At 37.5% G+C, this 15,834-nt stretch overlaps 1 protein-coding gene across 1 annotated transcript; it reads right to left on the reverse strand.

Annotated features, from left to right (window-relative positions):
* Positions 1–8,653: 8,653 nt before the first annotated feature.
* LOC136853401 (fructose-bisphosphate aldolase-like) lies at positions 8,654–15,530 on the reverse strand. The gene is made up of 7 exons (XM_067128884.1): positions 15,371–15,530; positions 12,383–12,593; positions 12,048–12,167; positions 11,452–11,697; positions 10,884–11,066; positions 10,340–10,588; positions 8,654–9,847 (listed from the first exon to the last, which is right to left on the reverse strand). The coding sequence occupies exons 2-7, from the start codon at positions 12,584–12,586 to the stop codon at positions 9,752–9,754; spliced, it is 1,098 nt and encodes a 365-aa protein (XP_066984985.1). The 5' UTR covers positions 12,587–12,593; positions 15,371–15,530; the 3' UTR covers positions 8,654–9,751.
* Between the last annotated feature and the right edge of the window lie 304 nt (positions 15,531–15,834).

Below are 15,834 nucleotides of genomic sequence, written 5' to 3' on the forward strand. Positions count from 1 at the left end.
CAATACTTCTGTCATGTGCTGCCTTCTCAGCGAAAATCAGACTGTACTCTTATACTTCGATAGATCTTACAGTCTTCTGTCATCTTTTTCCTTATGCAAGAGAACACATAAGCTTGCCATCTATTCATCGGAAATCTTTCCCCTCACGTAGCTCTACCTGACGCGCCCATGTCAGCCTCTTGATTACGTTCTCATAAATCCTACTATAACGTCTCACTTGTGAACCCATCAGCCCCTAGCTTATTACCATTCTTCAGTCTTTTAAAGCCCCTTCGTATGCGCGGTAGCAGCCACTTCCAAAAGCCTTCTAAACTAAAATTTACATTAGCCTCTTCCGCTGTTACAGCCCTGTGTCTTAGCAACAGTTTTGATTAGCTGAGAGTTTGTGTTTTCCCCCCGCAGCACCCCCACCCCCACCCCCACCACCATCCCTATTTTACTCAGTCATTGTATCCACCAATCATCTACCCTTGTCGTACGTATCCTATCTCTTTTCGCACGATGAAAGAAATGCGGCTGTGGGCAAACGCTTGGACACGCCCATGCAGTGCGGAAGGCGCCTGCATTCTTGCGTAACGAAGCACAGATATCGAGGATGTGTTTTTCCCTTAGTAACAAGAACTACGGGAAAGCAACTTGTTTGTCAATGTGCGCTTACGTAACGCCTTCTGCAACAGATAATTTTCCTCTGCCCTGCACCCCCGCCCCCTCCTTCCAACCCTAGTAGCCGTGCTTGCATAACACTGCAGAGCTGACCTCATCTGTACTACTGTACACACAAAACTAGCTGCGTGCAGAATCGCCTCCATTAGGCGCGCAGAAGTAGAGTTCGTGTCACGTTGGCGATAAAATTACCGGCAGTAATTGGACGCAGGACCAACGGTTCCCATTGACACGTGATAATGAAAATTAATTGAAGGCTGGCTGGAGTAGAGCAAAAATAATTTTAATGTAAGAATCCAAACGAGTACTGTATTTAGAAACTAATTATGTTTTGGGGCCGTTACTAGCCTGGGACTTGGGATGCGGAAAAGCACTTTGCCAACAAGGCTCAAGTTTTTAGTTTCTCAAGATTAAATCAATCCCCAAACTTGCTTGAAAATATGTTCAAGTAACCATCCGACTAACATATCTATTTTTTTAAATACATTTGGAGTATGTGTTGGGCATGTGTTTACAGGCAGTAAGATTAGGCTGATGGAGGTTAGGTAATGAACAGCTGTCACCCCATGGAGGGAGGAGTCCCAATGCTGGAAATAGCCGACATTTTTTAATGATTTGAAGGTAGAGTTTGGGATACTCTTTTCTATTACTTGAGGTAAAAGTGCGCATCTTGTTGTTGTCTGTATGCATATATATATATATATATATATATATATATATATATATATATATATATATATATATATATATATATATATATATATACATATATATTAGTTTATACAAATTATATATTAGTTTATACAAATTAGCTTCTTTCATGATAGCTAAAAGATTATTATGGTGTCATGGGGTTGTAGTTCACACTTACAAATTTTCAAACTGAAATTTTTCCTAAGTTTTTAAATTGAAAATGATAAGGATTTCGTTCCCTATTTTGCCCAGTGCGCTTCTCCGTAGTGTTTGTTATTCCTAAACTCGTGTGCCAGTGCTGCATAACATGACGGTAAAAATTGAATATTTTTTGCAAACGTACCGTTCTTAAACATATCAGTATAATATTTGTTTTAGTTTTAAGTTCACAACTTCTTGAATATTAATAAATGCTATAGAGGAGTTATATAAAGATATAAATGATCCTCTGTCCTGGCCTTATGTTATAAATGTCATTGTACCCTTATCGTTAATACATCAGATTTCGCAGGTACACTTTGCCGTACATTAGCTGGCACTTGTGGCAATTAACAGTTAAATATGTGCAACTGGGCAGGTAATTTATCATATATGTAATACATATTTATTTATACATATAATATATATGTATATATACATACATGCACATATATATATATATATATATATATATATATATATATATATATATATATATATATATATATATATATATAATGCATATATATGTGTGTGTATATATATATATATGTATGTATATATATATATATATATATATATATATATATATATATATATATATATATATATATATATATATATATATATATATATATATATATATATATATATATATATATATATATATATATATATATATATATATATAGCAAATATTTTTTACAGCTAAGTTTGGATTTCTCTATTTACCATATTCAGCTCGTCATTTTGACCTTTTGTTTAAGTTATTTGACTGTTTTATAACATACTTTTATAAATCAAAACAATTCAGCTTTAAAATGACCAACATCGAAAATCTTAGCGTGAAACCAACGAAATCTATCGATGAGAAGGTCTTCATAGAGACTGACCACTTTTTCATCTTTTCTTTGCGTTTTAATGCACAGTCACTGTCATAAAAGGAATTAGATTACAGGTCGTTGAAAAGGGTAATTTATCGTAATTTGGCTTGGTGACAAAATTATGTATCTTTGCTATTTTATTTTTTTAGCTAATTTTTTTGTAAGGCAAAGTTATATTCGTATACATTTTTGTGTCTGGCTAAAAGCAACTCATCATTTCACCTTAATTCTGTTATTTTGCCCTTGTGGAGATACTGTGATAAATTTACAATAAATCAACATTAAAAAGGCACAAAAAAGTATTCTAACTTGAGACTTAATTTTACCCAGACCGTTCATTGCAAACAAGGTCACGTCATAATAAATGCTTGAATACACATCGCCGTTTAGAAATTATAATTAGTGCTCCTTAAGCGTTAGATTAGAATACCTTCCTCCTACCCTAGCTCTAATTACTGTTTAACAGTGCAGCAGTTAAGCAAAGTAGGCCAAATTTTGGTACAGTTTCAATGAACCAAATGGACTCTATATTTGCCAAGAGATATGTATTAGTGATTTGAAGACAAACTGTAAGAAATAACAACCTCATCTCTGGTGAACCTAGTATGAATTCTTTCATCTAATAGTCTAGTGCATACATCATGTCCCGTATTAGCCAGAGATAGACGATTGTTAACTGGGCCACTTCTCTCCAAATTTGTTTACAGTTCAAAACAGCTTGGAAATCTCGTGCTTTTTCCCGTATCTTGAAAGGTTTCTGGGGCCTTTTTACTCGAATCACATTTCTAGACAAGTGGAAATGATGTAATAGGTGCTCTCCAAAGCTGTGGAAGAGTTAACCCCTAAGGTCTCTTATAAGTACCGTGAATTTTTACATTTCCTTCTCGACAGTCAAAATGCCATGAAGAAGCAATTAGGTTCCTGTGACTCCCTCCAGATTTAGAGAGGTACACCAAAGCTACTTTGACTACGGGAATGAGTCTAGATTGGCTCAAATTGATTTTAGTATTATGTTAACCATAGAACTCTTATGTGTAAATATCGTAAATTAGATGTTGAAGTAATTAATCCCAATCACAGTAGTTGTATCTGAACGGTGACCTCAGCAGGACGGTGCTCTGGGAACTGTTATACATTTTTAATCTTGACGAGTGACCTGACAGTTGGCCTTGAAAAAAGGAGTAAGGGCTGTATTTAGTAGCTACAACTCTTTTTGCAGTTACTCGTTCCCAAAAATGTGAAATGAGCTTGTTGTCCTTAACAGAAATCTGATAAATCAGTAGGGTATGAGGCTGGAATCCAGAAAAACTTCGATACAACCTTAATTGATTAGCTACCTTTATAATGCATTTCGGCTCCAATACCTATTTTGTGTAAGTGATCTGGTACTTAATCATCTGAACATTTGATTCGACTCCAGAAAATTCTACCAGAAAATTAGTTATTATCTATAAGGATTCTTGCTACTATGAAAATGTTGCTTTATATGCCATGTTTTTTGTTCTGCTTTTATTGAAATTTTGCTCTCCTGTCGCCATGTCAATAGCTACCGGGGATCTCTATTTGTTAAACAAGATTCCTCGAATGGGGTGAATTTCATTCCCCCCAAAAAAGGTAATAATGATTTAGACCTAAAATTAGTTCATGCTACTCGCTTAGCATCCAGTCCTGTTGGGGTACTGCGTGGTCACACTTCCAGGACCAGAGTCTATATACCCGTCGTGTCAGACTATTGCAAGTTCATCATGGCAGTATTCTTGATGCCGAGGCGCTGAAGTTCAAATTATGAGAAGCTGCGATGCCGTTTAATGCGCGCCGCACCGTTTTCTTGGTGCTTCTGACTTGTATTCGTATTTGGTGTTTGTGTATGTTAATTTTTATTATTTTGTTAACTATTTATTATCTCTTGTTGTTGAACGATAATTATTAAGTGATAAAGTTGCAGAACTACGATATTATTACAGTGTAATATATATATATATATATATATATATATATATATATGTGTGTGTGTGTGTGTGTGTGTGTGTGTGTGTGTGTGTGTATTCACATTACACTTTTCCACGTGATATATATGAATGATATATGAATGCCGTAACTAACAATTAAATGAGAGAATTTAACTTCAACTCTCAAGCAGGTTTTGAACCCATGTCTTCCGAGTTATACTCGCACTCACACATCTTTACTGACCCCCACTACTTGAGGCAAAACAGTAGGTAGGCACGTAAGTAGCAACAGCATCCATAAGGAGGGGAAGAAACAGTTTTTTTCCTCCAGTAGTAGGGTTGACAAAGCTGTGTTCTTGCAACTCTGAAGACTTGAGTCCAAATCCTGCTTGAGAGCAGAAGTTCAATTCTCTCAATTAATTGTCAGGTAAAAGCATTTTATAACATATACATATACAGTATATATATATATATATATATATATATATATATATATATATATATATATATATATATATATATATATGTGTGTGTGTGTGTGTGTGTGTGTGTGTGTGTATGTGTATACATATGATGCATGTATTAACTTATATGAGTAAGTATTAAATGCAGTTTTTAAAGAAACAATGATATTGACTGGCAAGCAGAATATACATTGTGCTAAGTGGAATGAGAGTGAATAAAAAGCAAGGCAAAGAAACTGACAGCAGCCAGATGCTACAAATAGAGAATGTACCTCATGTCCTCATGCAACAAAGTCTCGATTGCTCAACAACAAGACCTGAGCAACCTTCCACATAGCAACACCAAGAAGAATTCCGACGAAAAAAGAAAAGTCTGTTTTGTCGCCAGTGACTGGGATTTGTGGAGAAGTGTGGGGGAATCAGAAGTTGCAGGCCGTTCTGTTGTCAGGAAATGGATCATTCGAAGCATTCCTGTTATAGAACAGTTTGAATATCCTTAAATATTGTGTCTTTCAGTATCTATGCATTGTCTTTCCCTGGTTTGGTCGTATTATCAGTTCACTTTCAGCATTATGTGTCAGTTACATAACCATGTTTGTGATTGCCTTCAACTGTCTGGTGTGCTTCAACGTTGCAAAGTTAGCATTTTTATGATTTGTTAGTTTTGAGATGTTGATGAGATTCGCTTTTGAAAGGTGTCACTCTATTTATTTACATACGTTAGATGATGATGATTCTGACAGTAAGAAGCTATTTTATGTTTGGGTCCTGAGTGGTGTGCTGTAGGATGTAATTGAGAAAGTAAGACGGATGACGGAAGAATTAACAGTGTGGGTTTAAACAAGGAAGCCAGTCTGTTATATAGCTGTTATGAAAGAAATGCGAATGGAAAGCTGTTACATGTTATGCATGGGCTTAGAAAAAGCTTCTGTTAGGAGCGATAGAGGGTTGGGGGGTGGGGCAGGTGTTGAGACCGTATGGTTTAGAAGATAGGTTGTGGAAAGCGAGTATGAAGGAGATGAAGAATGTGTTGGATGGAATATGTCGACAGGACGTAGCTGGTTTGATGTAAAAGTGGATCTGAGACAAGGGTGTCTTATGTCTCCTTGGCTGTTTTTAATAATCTTGTGGATGCAGTGATGAGAAAAATCAGAGAAATGATAGCAGATGTAGGTAAAAGATTGTGGGTAATATAAAAACTGAAAATAGTGCAAATGAACTGCAAAGACTGGCTAGCAAGAGTAGAAGGTTGAAACGGTTGTGAGCAAGAGTAAGGTTGTGAGAATGAATGTGAGAATGACGGAGCATTGAATGTTGATAATATGTATGGTTGTAGAATGGGAGCATTTGATTCATTGAAGCATTCGGGAGTGAGTATGGATGATGACAGGATGAGGCAGGAGATAAGTCACAGAATAGATGAAGCAAGGAACATACGTAGCAAGGTGTGTTCTAAAGACTGTGAAGGTACATGTAGTGTCTACAGAAGCCAGATGGGAATGTATGAAAGGAAAAGTGACGTGTGGATGTTGCATGTGAATGAAATATTTAAAAGATTGAAGCTGTTGAGATGAATTCTTTGAATAGTTTTTGCAGAGTAAGAGGAATTTAAAGGATGGAAAATTGAGAGATATGTAGATGTAGATAGTGTATCATATGTGACAAGATAGATCAGTGTGTTTTGAGATGGTCTGGTCATGTGAGAAGAATGTAGGTAGGTGAAAACAGTTTATAAATCAGAATTATTAGGAGGATGGAATAAAGGACGAACTAGTAAGAGCTGGATAGATAAAGGGAAAGCAGCATTGGAAAGGAAGGGCCACGATAGCCAGGAAACGCACGAAAAAAGTGAATTGAAAAGTGAGGTAGGGCTTGAAGCACTGCTGGCGAGCCCTTTGTGTAGGCGTATGAAGCAAATGATGTTTTGCAAGTTTTCTGCATGTAGGTGTCATCCCGTATGCAAGAGTTTTAAAGTACAAGTGTGACAGTAACTGCTATATTGTCTAAATGGTACCCGGCAGCTTCGTTTGTTGATAAATGACGCTTCACTCTGTTCTGTTTTTTAGATAACTGTATGTCCTTGCCACCATAGTGTATTAAGTCTGATGTTAAGTGTAAGTTCATACACTTCATTCCAGTTTATGTAAAGTGACAGTTTTTTGAGAGAAGTTCAGCAGCTCTGTTTTTAAAAGATTTTAATTTATGTAATATTGTATAAAGCAGGTTTTAATTTTATCAGTATTTGTGTAATTTTGTATTTTGTGTATGTAAACCTGTATAAATGCATGTGCATACTTGTGTAAATGTATATGTAAATATGAAAATACAAAATTTAAAATTCATCTTCATCCATCTCGACGCTGAATGACATGGGTACCAGTGCATAGCCTACTACCTAAATCCCATATTACATTCAATACATTCTAGCAGAGGTAACTAGAGATCTGTCAGCGAGGAACGACCAGATCCAGCTGTTTTTAACCAAGAACTGATATCATTTATGTTTGGTAAACGAGTGCATGCGTCGAAAAATTGACAAATACCCAGACCATTGTTAACAGTAATGACCAGCAAGAAATCTCTGTATATACTGTGACTGTCACACGAGAGGACCTTCAAAGGAGAAATAAAAATATAAAAACCAGTTAATTTTATCTGTTGTTAAAAGATTGGGAAGAGAAGGGAAGTGCCAATGGAAGCCAAAGATGCAAAGTATAGTGGGATCGTTCAGCCAACTTTCCTTTATAGCAGTGAAGCGCACATGTTGGATGTGAATAAAATGGAAGAAAGTTAGACACTGAGAAGAACATACGGAGTATCAAGAACTGATAGCTTGAGAAGTAATAAGCATGAGAAATGTGGAGGTAAGTAGAGTGATGAAGACATAAATGTAGGTGGAAAGATGGATACATTTTTTTTTTTTTTTTTTTGATAGTTTGATCATGTGGAAACAACTGGGTACAAGCTGATGAAGAGAGTGTATGATTCAGAATTGTTGGACGGAAGGAGTTGAAAAAGACCCAGAAAAGTGCCCGATAGATGTGGAAGGAGTTTTGGAGCAGAATGCCTTGGTACCCAGGAAGCTAGAGAGTTGTAAAGCACATGTGTAGGGAGTTTCAGCACTGCTGGTGAACATTCTGTGTAGTAAGTGAAGCAGGTAATGTAAACGTTTCCTGCACAGAGGTTCAGTACACAATTTTCGTTCAACAGTTTTAATATAAATGTTGCAGTGACGACTCTGCTACCTTTTCACTATCTTTTCAGGAGCCGCCCCCTAATAAGGGAAACGACTTGTTGAAATATTGCTAGCTCCAATCCCTTTTCTTGACCTCAGTTGAGGCTGGTACATATTCACATTTGGAGCCACTAGTTGGCGGAATGCTGAGGTAAACTATATATATATATATATATATATATATATATATATATATATATATATATATATATATATATATGTGTGTGTGTGTTAATATATATATATATATATATATATATATATATATATATATATATGTGTGTGTGTGTGTGTGTGTGTGTATAATATATATATATATATATATATATATATATATGTGTGTATATATATATATATATATATATATATATATATATATATATATATATATATATATATATATATATATATATATATATATATATCGTGTATATGTATATAAACTGAAGTCAGGATGTTCACCTTGCTCTGTATGTGGAGGCCTTTTCTTCCTAAGTTTAGTTGTTTTCAGGAGCAGCCAAGTCTTCGTTTACTAATCAGAAGTTCATGAATATTCAAACCAAGCAGTAAGTTTTTATAATAAACTTTATTTTAATGTATAGTATCATAAATAGCAAAACTTAAAAAGGGACATCGGCGATCCAAAGAAATTAAGTTACAAAAACGGTATGCGAGGTAAGAAAGCATAATGTGCATCCCATAAATGGAAAATTGAGCAAAAAATTAAGAATGGAATTGGATAAGGTACAGCATAAATTTTTAACTTAAGACTAACCTTAAATATACACAAATATACAGTTATACAAACTCCCCTCTACAGTCTAGGTGTATTTCTGCATCGTGGTAATTTTCTTTCGAGATCTTTCACTATTAGGTGTTCGTCCCTGGTCGACAACGCTCACGATGTATATAATCCATTTTTGGCTTTGATCGACGCCTCTTTGTAATTTCTGCAGCTCAGTTTTCGTGGTGTTGGGAGGGGAGTTTGAACACTTCTCATTATTGGAACCAGTCTATCCCGAAAGATAGATTCTGGTATTCCATTTAACGTGATATAAAGAATCGAACCTGGAGCGCATTGAATCAGATTCTCTATATCTTCAACTTAAAAGGAGAACTGGATTCTGCCCTTCGAGATATGTTCGTTCCAGTAATGATCTCTCGTCATTTTGGATGAAATAGTGTTCTTCTTGTTTTATAGATAAAAATTTCCAGTCTTACATATATTCTAGGAACTTGAAGACACTTAATGAGCCGACAATACGTTGGACGTATAATTGACGCTGTGTGAGACGTTTCAAGAAAACCTCGAAAATACCGCTGCTTTTTTGAACTATTAAAAGAAATCCCTGAAAACTAGCCCAGCGTTCACGTGGGACTTGAAATTAAAACTTAAATAATATAAGGCAAATACTGGATGATATTAGTGACAGGTACAATTAGTCGCCATATCTCAACTAGGCTAATATTAGGCCAGCAGCAGAAAGTCTCAAAACAAAAAAGGTGTCGCAGACCTCCTTGTGTTCTTAGGAGTAGGGCCACTCACAGCATGACTGTAAAATTTTAAAAAATGGTTTCTTGATTTCTTTCATAAGATCTTGAGAAAAAACCGGGTTGATCTTCGTGACTTAAGAGCTGTTTAAGAGGTTCGAAAGGAGATATCACTTAATAAGCGTGGTCCTTGATGAAGAGGCCAGTATCCTGGGCGGTACCCTTGCAGGAGCCCCATTCGTACATGCCCTGGGCAGCAGCGCCGTTTGCCTGTTCGAGGAAAAGAATCAGATTCGTTAGTTAAAGGCTTGGGCGTTGACAGCCTCCCAACCCAACTTACCATTGCAACTTTCGTTTTTCCATAGCTACTCAAACGTACAGATGCTTCAGAAAGCACCACGTCTTCTTTTTCTCGCCATACATCTTATTAAATCTGCTGGGCCATTGATTCGTGACTGATACTTTTCCCATTTATGTTTATATTCCGTAAAATCTGAACTAGTTTCAGGTAATTAACTCTAGGCGTTCTTCATGAATGAGTAAATATATTGATGTTATTTAGACATTATATCCGGTTAACGAACAAATGTTCATGATTTATTAAATTAAATTAATTATTACCTTCAGGTTTTCTTTATTCAGTCCTTTTCCCATATTATTTTTACCATTATTATAATGATTTTTCTTACTCCTACTATTTACATGAACTACAAGCATCCTATTTCAAATCAGTTATACGAAACCACGGACATGATAACTTACCCCAGCCCTCTTGAGCAGTTCATCCTGGGCTTGCTTGATGTTCTCGTCCTTGCCCTGCCATGCCTTGAGCACGGAGGCCTGGAGAGCCCTGCCGTAGCTGAAGGTAAGAGCCCATGGCTTCCTATTCACCCTGCACCTGTTGATGGCGTCCAGGTGGATGGTGGCTTCCTCCTCAGACTGACCACCAGACAAGAAGACGATGCCGGGAACAGCAGCTGGCACGGTGCGGGCGAGGGCCTGCACTGTAGCCTGGCGTGAAAGAGGACAGTTTTTTTTTATTATTATAAGTAGTAGTGGTGGCAGTTGCTGTTTTTAGTGTTACCTTCATTGTAATTGGTATTTTGAGCTAATTAACCCGTGCTTTAGGTCAGCATGAATTGTCTGTAATATAATTGTTTTACGTACTGGAGTTCTTGATGCGAAAAGCAACTAAGATGTTTTCAAGCAAAATCTAATGCTGATAAATTTCGAAGAAAATTTCATGAACGTACATACACGAAGCGGCTAGTCCTTGAGAAATAGAGAGAGAAATTATATACCTTACCTTTGCAACCTGTGATGCATTGTACTTGGTGGGGCAGGACTGCCCAGCAGTGACCATGTTGGGCTTAAGAAGGGTACCTTCAAGGTAGACGTGGTGGTCGCTAAGTGCCTTGTACACGAAGGCCAAGACCTTCTCAGTAACCTTCTGGGCACGTTCCAAGTCATGTGTACCATCGGGAAGAACCTGTTGAGGATGGACGAGAAATAGAGGCACCTTGACTGGAAGGGATGCTTTTTTAATGTGCAGTAGTTGATTGAAAGTGTCTGTGTTTATATTCCCATTGTAAGCTGATGTTATATTAAGGGGCTGTCCAATTAATTCGTTGGTACTCTGCCACTCTGAACTGTCCGTGTGACATAAGACCACCACAACTTGGTAAAGAAAATATAATTGGCAGTTCGTGCGAAAATCTTAAGCAGTTTTTCTGAATGAGATATTCAGTGTATGGGCCATTTCATTAAACGTAAGAAAACAATTGCGATACCAGAAGAACTGGATATTGATCTGAAAAGAATATGTTTTCACTAGCACCTTCATGTGTTTATCGACCATCAGTGTCATGTGTTACCTCAGGCTCAACGATGGGGACGAGGCCGTTCATCTGACAGATGGAAGCATAGCGAGCGAGGACATTGGCGTTCTCAAGCATGGCCTGGTGGCTGGGGGTGTTCTCGCTGATCTTCAGGACACAGCGCCACTTGGCGAAGTCGCAGCCGTCCTTCTTGTACTGGGCGCAGCGCTGGGAGAGATCGTCGAGACCCTGGGTGGTTGTTTCGTCTTCAGAGCCCATAAGAGGCACCACACCCTTGTCCACCTGCAGGGATCAGAAGAGAAAGATTGGAGACAAAGCAAGTCTTTTTGGAAGTCATGTTCTGCATACCTGATTTCATAGGTCAGCGAACTTTGCACAGAAAATACTAGTTTTCGAATTTTAAAAAAGAATGAATATTATTCGATTTAGAAGCCTCCACGAAGAGAAAGAGAAATCAGATAAAAGGAAGGACTACTTTCCAGAGTATCTGTTATCTTCTTTGGAATATCTCAACTCGAGATTTGCCCTCCTTCAGTTGAAACCTTATCAGTTTCATTTGCATGATCTTTTCATAGATGATTCAGTAACCCTTCTCTTTCAAATGAAGCTATAGCTGCTTCTTCAAGTCTTACCTTGATACCAGGGATGATACCCTTATCCTTGATGAGCTTGATGAAGGGAGTACCATCGTCGTGGTTCTGGTAGACTGTTTCGTGGAAGAGGATGACGCCAGAGATGTTGTCGGACAGGTGCTGTGGAAAGGTTGTCGTTAGTGATTCAAGTATTAGCTTTACGGTCATTAAAAGAAATTCTCTGTTCATTTTTAAATGCGAGGGGAACATTTTGCAATATCAAAATAAAAATCATAAGCCTTATTAAGAAATGAAAAGGCGTTCTTTAGTATGGTTCTTGTGTATGTACAGCTTAATGAACATGATCAAGTGTATATATGTGCTTGCGTGGTTACCTTGTCGGTAGTGAAGAGGAGCTGGCGGTACTTGCGCCTGTTATCATCGGTGTTTTCGACTCCGATGTCAGCCAGGCGCTTGCCCATGGTAGCCACAGACTCGTCGGCAGCCAAAATGCCCTTGCCAGGAGCAGTGATGGCGTCGGCGATCCTCTTCAGCTCATGGCGAAGGTTGGCGTCGGGGTAGTGGAAGTGAGTGGTCATGATGGCTCTGCGAAGAACAAATTAGGATTTGACTTAGAAATGTGCAAATCATTCGAGTTGCATTTCCACTGGCGAAATTTGTGTGGTTTTGCAAACTGTAAAAACAGTTTCAGATTGCAACGGCGAATATGCATTCAGTATTTAAAGGCGGAAATGCTATGGCGATCCATAAATGCAGCAGTGGTGCCATTTTGTAAGGTTTTGTTCATTTCTTTAAAGATATATTGGATTTAATTGGCAAAGGAGTCACAGGTTTCTTTTCTTTCAAGAAAATGTAGATACTCTTAATTGCAAAAGTGTTCATTGTTAGTAAGAGTAACAATGGTGTCGGTTTGTAAAGGAGAAAATTTTTATGTTGCAAATGGAAAAATGAGTTTTAGTTTACTATGACGAAGATATGGTAGGTTATTGTTCGAAGGAAAAAAAACTGGTTTATCAGCAGTAAAATGATTCAGCAAATCAAAAGGAGCCACTGAAAATGACACAGGTAAAGGACAAGTTATCACGCGAGACAGAAAAGTTTGGTGCCTCAAGGTTTATAACGTAAAAAGTGGGGTTTAGTTGAACAATTGAGTTAAGTGTGCCTGGGTTTGCGATACTGGAAAAGTGTAAAAATGATTTACCGAATTTTTCACTTTAATAAAGTGCGGCTGTAACAACAAGGGTCATTGGCAGTAAGTGCAAATATAAGAAGTAGAAATAGTTGATGTGGTGGTGGAAAAGTAGAGGAGTTGAATTTTACATTGTTATTGCTGCAGGAGTAGAAATGGGACAACCATTTCATTTTACTCTTTGGGAACAAAGACACGAATCTCTAAGGCAAGGAAATCGATGAAGCACGTTTACATCTATTAAGGGGTTTTTTGTTTGTTGGTGCAGATGTTTCGACGGCATTTCACGCGCAACTCTGGTAAGTGAAAGGGTTGGTTATAGATCCATAGAGTTTTGCTATTTTTATTTACTATCACGCTCTGTTCCAAACTGGTGGTTTATAGTGTGTTCCTGGTATTATTATTATTATTATTATTATTATTATTATTATTATTATTATTATTATTATTATTATTATATTTATGAATGAGACCCTTATAATCTTAATTTGTAAACTTAGACTACCCAACTATTTCTGTGCCCTCTATGATGAGGTGATCATAGGTCAACGACAGAATGACTTGCGTCTCATAAAAGATAATAAGACAAACATATTATTAACACTGCTTCAGGTTTCCTCCCTTGCAAGCTTTAACGTCTAGATATACTTGTTGGTAAGTAGTGTATTCATTTATTACAATGACCACCTGTCCAGTCCTTGGCACTTTTAAGGTATACAAAAGTTTTTATTTATTCTCGACTCACTTGTCAAAGTACGAACAACGAACGTGAGCAAAATCTGCAAAGATAAAGAAAAGAGAGCCTTGTGACAAGTCTCACTGAATAGTCACCTTTCTTGCCCTTGACCCCCGCACGGGGACGAGCTCGCCAAGACAAGTTTGCTTGTTGAAGGTCATTTCTCAACCTCTCAAAGCAAAAGTCTTTCTTTGATCTCGGCCAACAACGATCAAGATTAACTGTGATGCGCAGTCGTAAAAAAAAAAAGAAGTTATTTTTAAAACAATAATATTTTTTATAAAGTTCCGTGTAAGCCGTAGCTGCCCGAAGTTATTTAAAGAATCAGCTGAGTTGGGCTTGCCGGAAAAGACCGAAATAGTTATGTGGCTGTCGCAGCGCCAAAATGTCCTCTGCCAAGTCCGCCTTCGAGGGAGCGAGCAGGCTTTTTGTTTTGTTCGTTTTTTACACGGAAATACCTCGGATTAATTTAGAGTTTTTTGCCTAGATATTTTTCTCTGTTTGTTACCGATTTCTTCAACTCTGTCCCTGAGGCACAGTTCATGGTCGGTATTTGATTTCTCAGAAAGATTGTGAAAAGTAATGCAGGTAACATTATTGGGAAGAATGTTGATGGCGATATGATAATAGAAAGCAAAAGGAAACATTTCACTTATATACACACAGTTGACTGATTAATATATTTCATAACATTTCATCTTTTCAATTTTTTAATCAAAATTTTCACTTGAGAATTGGAGGAATAAAAAGAGAACTTAATTAGCTGGGGTTGGGTGATATTTTCATCCTTGTGTTTACCGCGATTGCATGTCAAGCTTTATACTGCTCCCTATCTTCGAAGATAAGAAGAAAAAAGACATCTCTTTCGTCTGTTATTCAATGATTTTCACTTGATTGCAAACCTAATAATGACGATAATGATAGTTATAATAATCCGTATTGTATTAAGGTGTTTTCAGTCTTAACAAGCAGCTTGAGAGTTTTGAAACTGGGGCGTTCTTAGAAAGTTGGAATTGTATTTTGCCTGAAGGGTTACTTCCAAGTGGTCGGTCATGTAAGTTTTAGGAACGATGAAGAAATCACTTTTGAGTGTACTTCCCATTTGAAAAAGAAAACTCGCGTTATCAAGAATGAAGTTTTTTCGTATATCCGAGATTAAATCTTAACGTCGAAAATTTAAGATTAATAGAATCCATTTGTTTAATATGTAAGAAGACGACTTTAAAAAGATGGAACACGCCAATCACAAATAGCTGCCAATAAGAGCGCATTAACACTGACTGAAGAGGCAATAAACAGTGTTGATAACCGGATGAATGAAATGCCGGGTCTACAAGCTTCAATATGTGTCACATCAATGAAGCAACGTCATATCTGAATGCACTCGCGTGTCTTGTGGACGCAGAGAGAGAGAGAGAGAGAGAGAAGTTCGTTTACCTTTCGTGGGTGTGGTGCCTGCGTTGTCCGACCGAGTAGTGGTGGGGAAGAAGGCCTGCTGGCTGTTAATATTGCCTCAGCTCTCCTTCAAATGCCCTTCCTCCCTTCTCCCTTTGCGGTGTTCCCTTCTCCCTCCCCGCATCCTGACGGTGCCCAACCCCTCGCTCGTGCCTGGCTCTGCGTTCATTTCCCCTTGTCGAAATTTATCCAGAATTTAAAAGCTTGCTCGTTCGCGATATTCGGGGATTTCAACGGCCTTTCTTTACTTGCTACGTCTTTGAATACGGTCCAAATACCTTATCGGATTTCGTTAAGTTTTCAATATTCCTATTATTCTTACATATTTACCTTTTGTTTTGGTTAGACCAACAAGTATTTACCCGTGTAGGATCTCTCTCCTTATTGGTGGTTAGTCCCTCCGAGGGGCGGTCCTTTTACACGCTGTCTTATATCATTGGGTCGTG

The sequence above is a fragment of the Macrobrachium rosenbergii genome, chromosome 3 (genome assembly GCF_040412425.1).
Source record: "Macrobrachium rosenbergii isolate ZJJX-2024 chromosome 3, ASM4041242v1, whole genome shotgun sequence".
NCBI lineage: Eukaryota > Metazoa > Arthropoda > Malacostraca > Decapoda > Palaemonidae > Macrobrachium > Macrobrachium rosenbergii.

Coding starts and splice junctions, on each gene's coding strand:
- LOC136853401 (XM_067128884.1), bottom strand. CDS start 12,586: ATGACCACTCACTTCCACTACCCCGACGCCAACCTTCGCCATGAGCTG. Junction 12,168..12,382: donor TCCTCTTCACTACCGACAAG/GTAACCACGCAA, acceptor ACCTTTCCACAG/CACCTGTCCGACAACATCTC. Junction 10,589..10,883: donor ATGCATCACAGGTTGCAAAG/GTAAGGTATATA, acceptor CTTTCACGCCAG/GCTACAGTGCAGGCCCTCGC.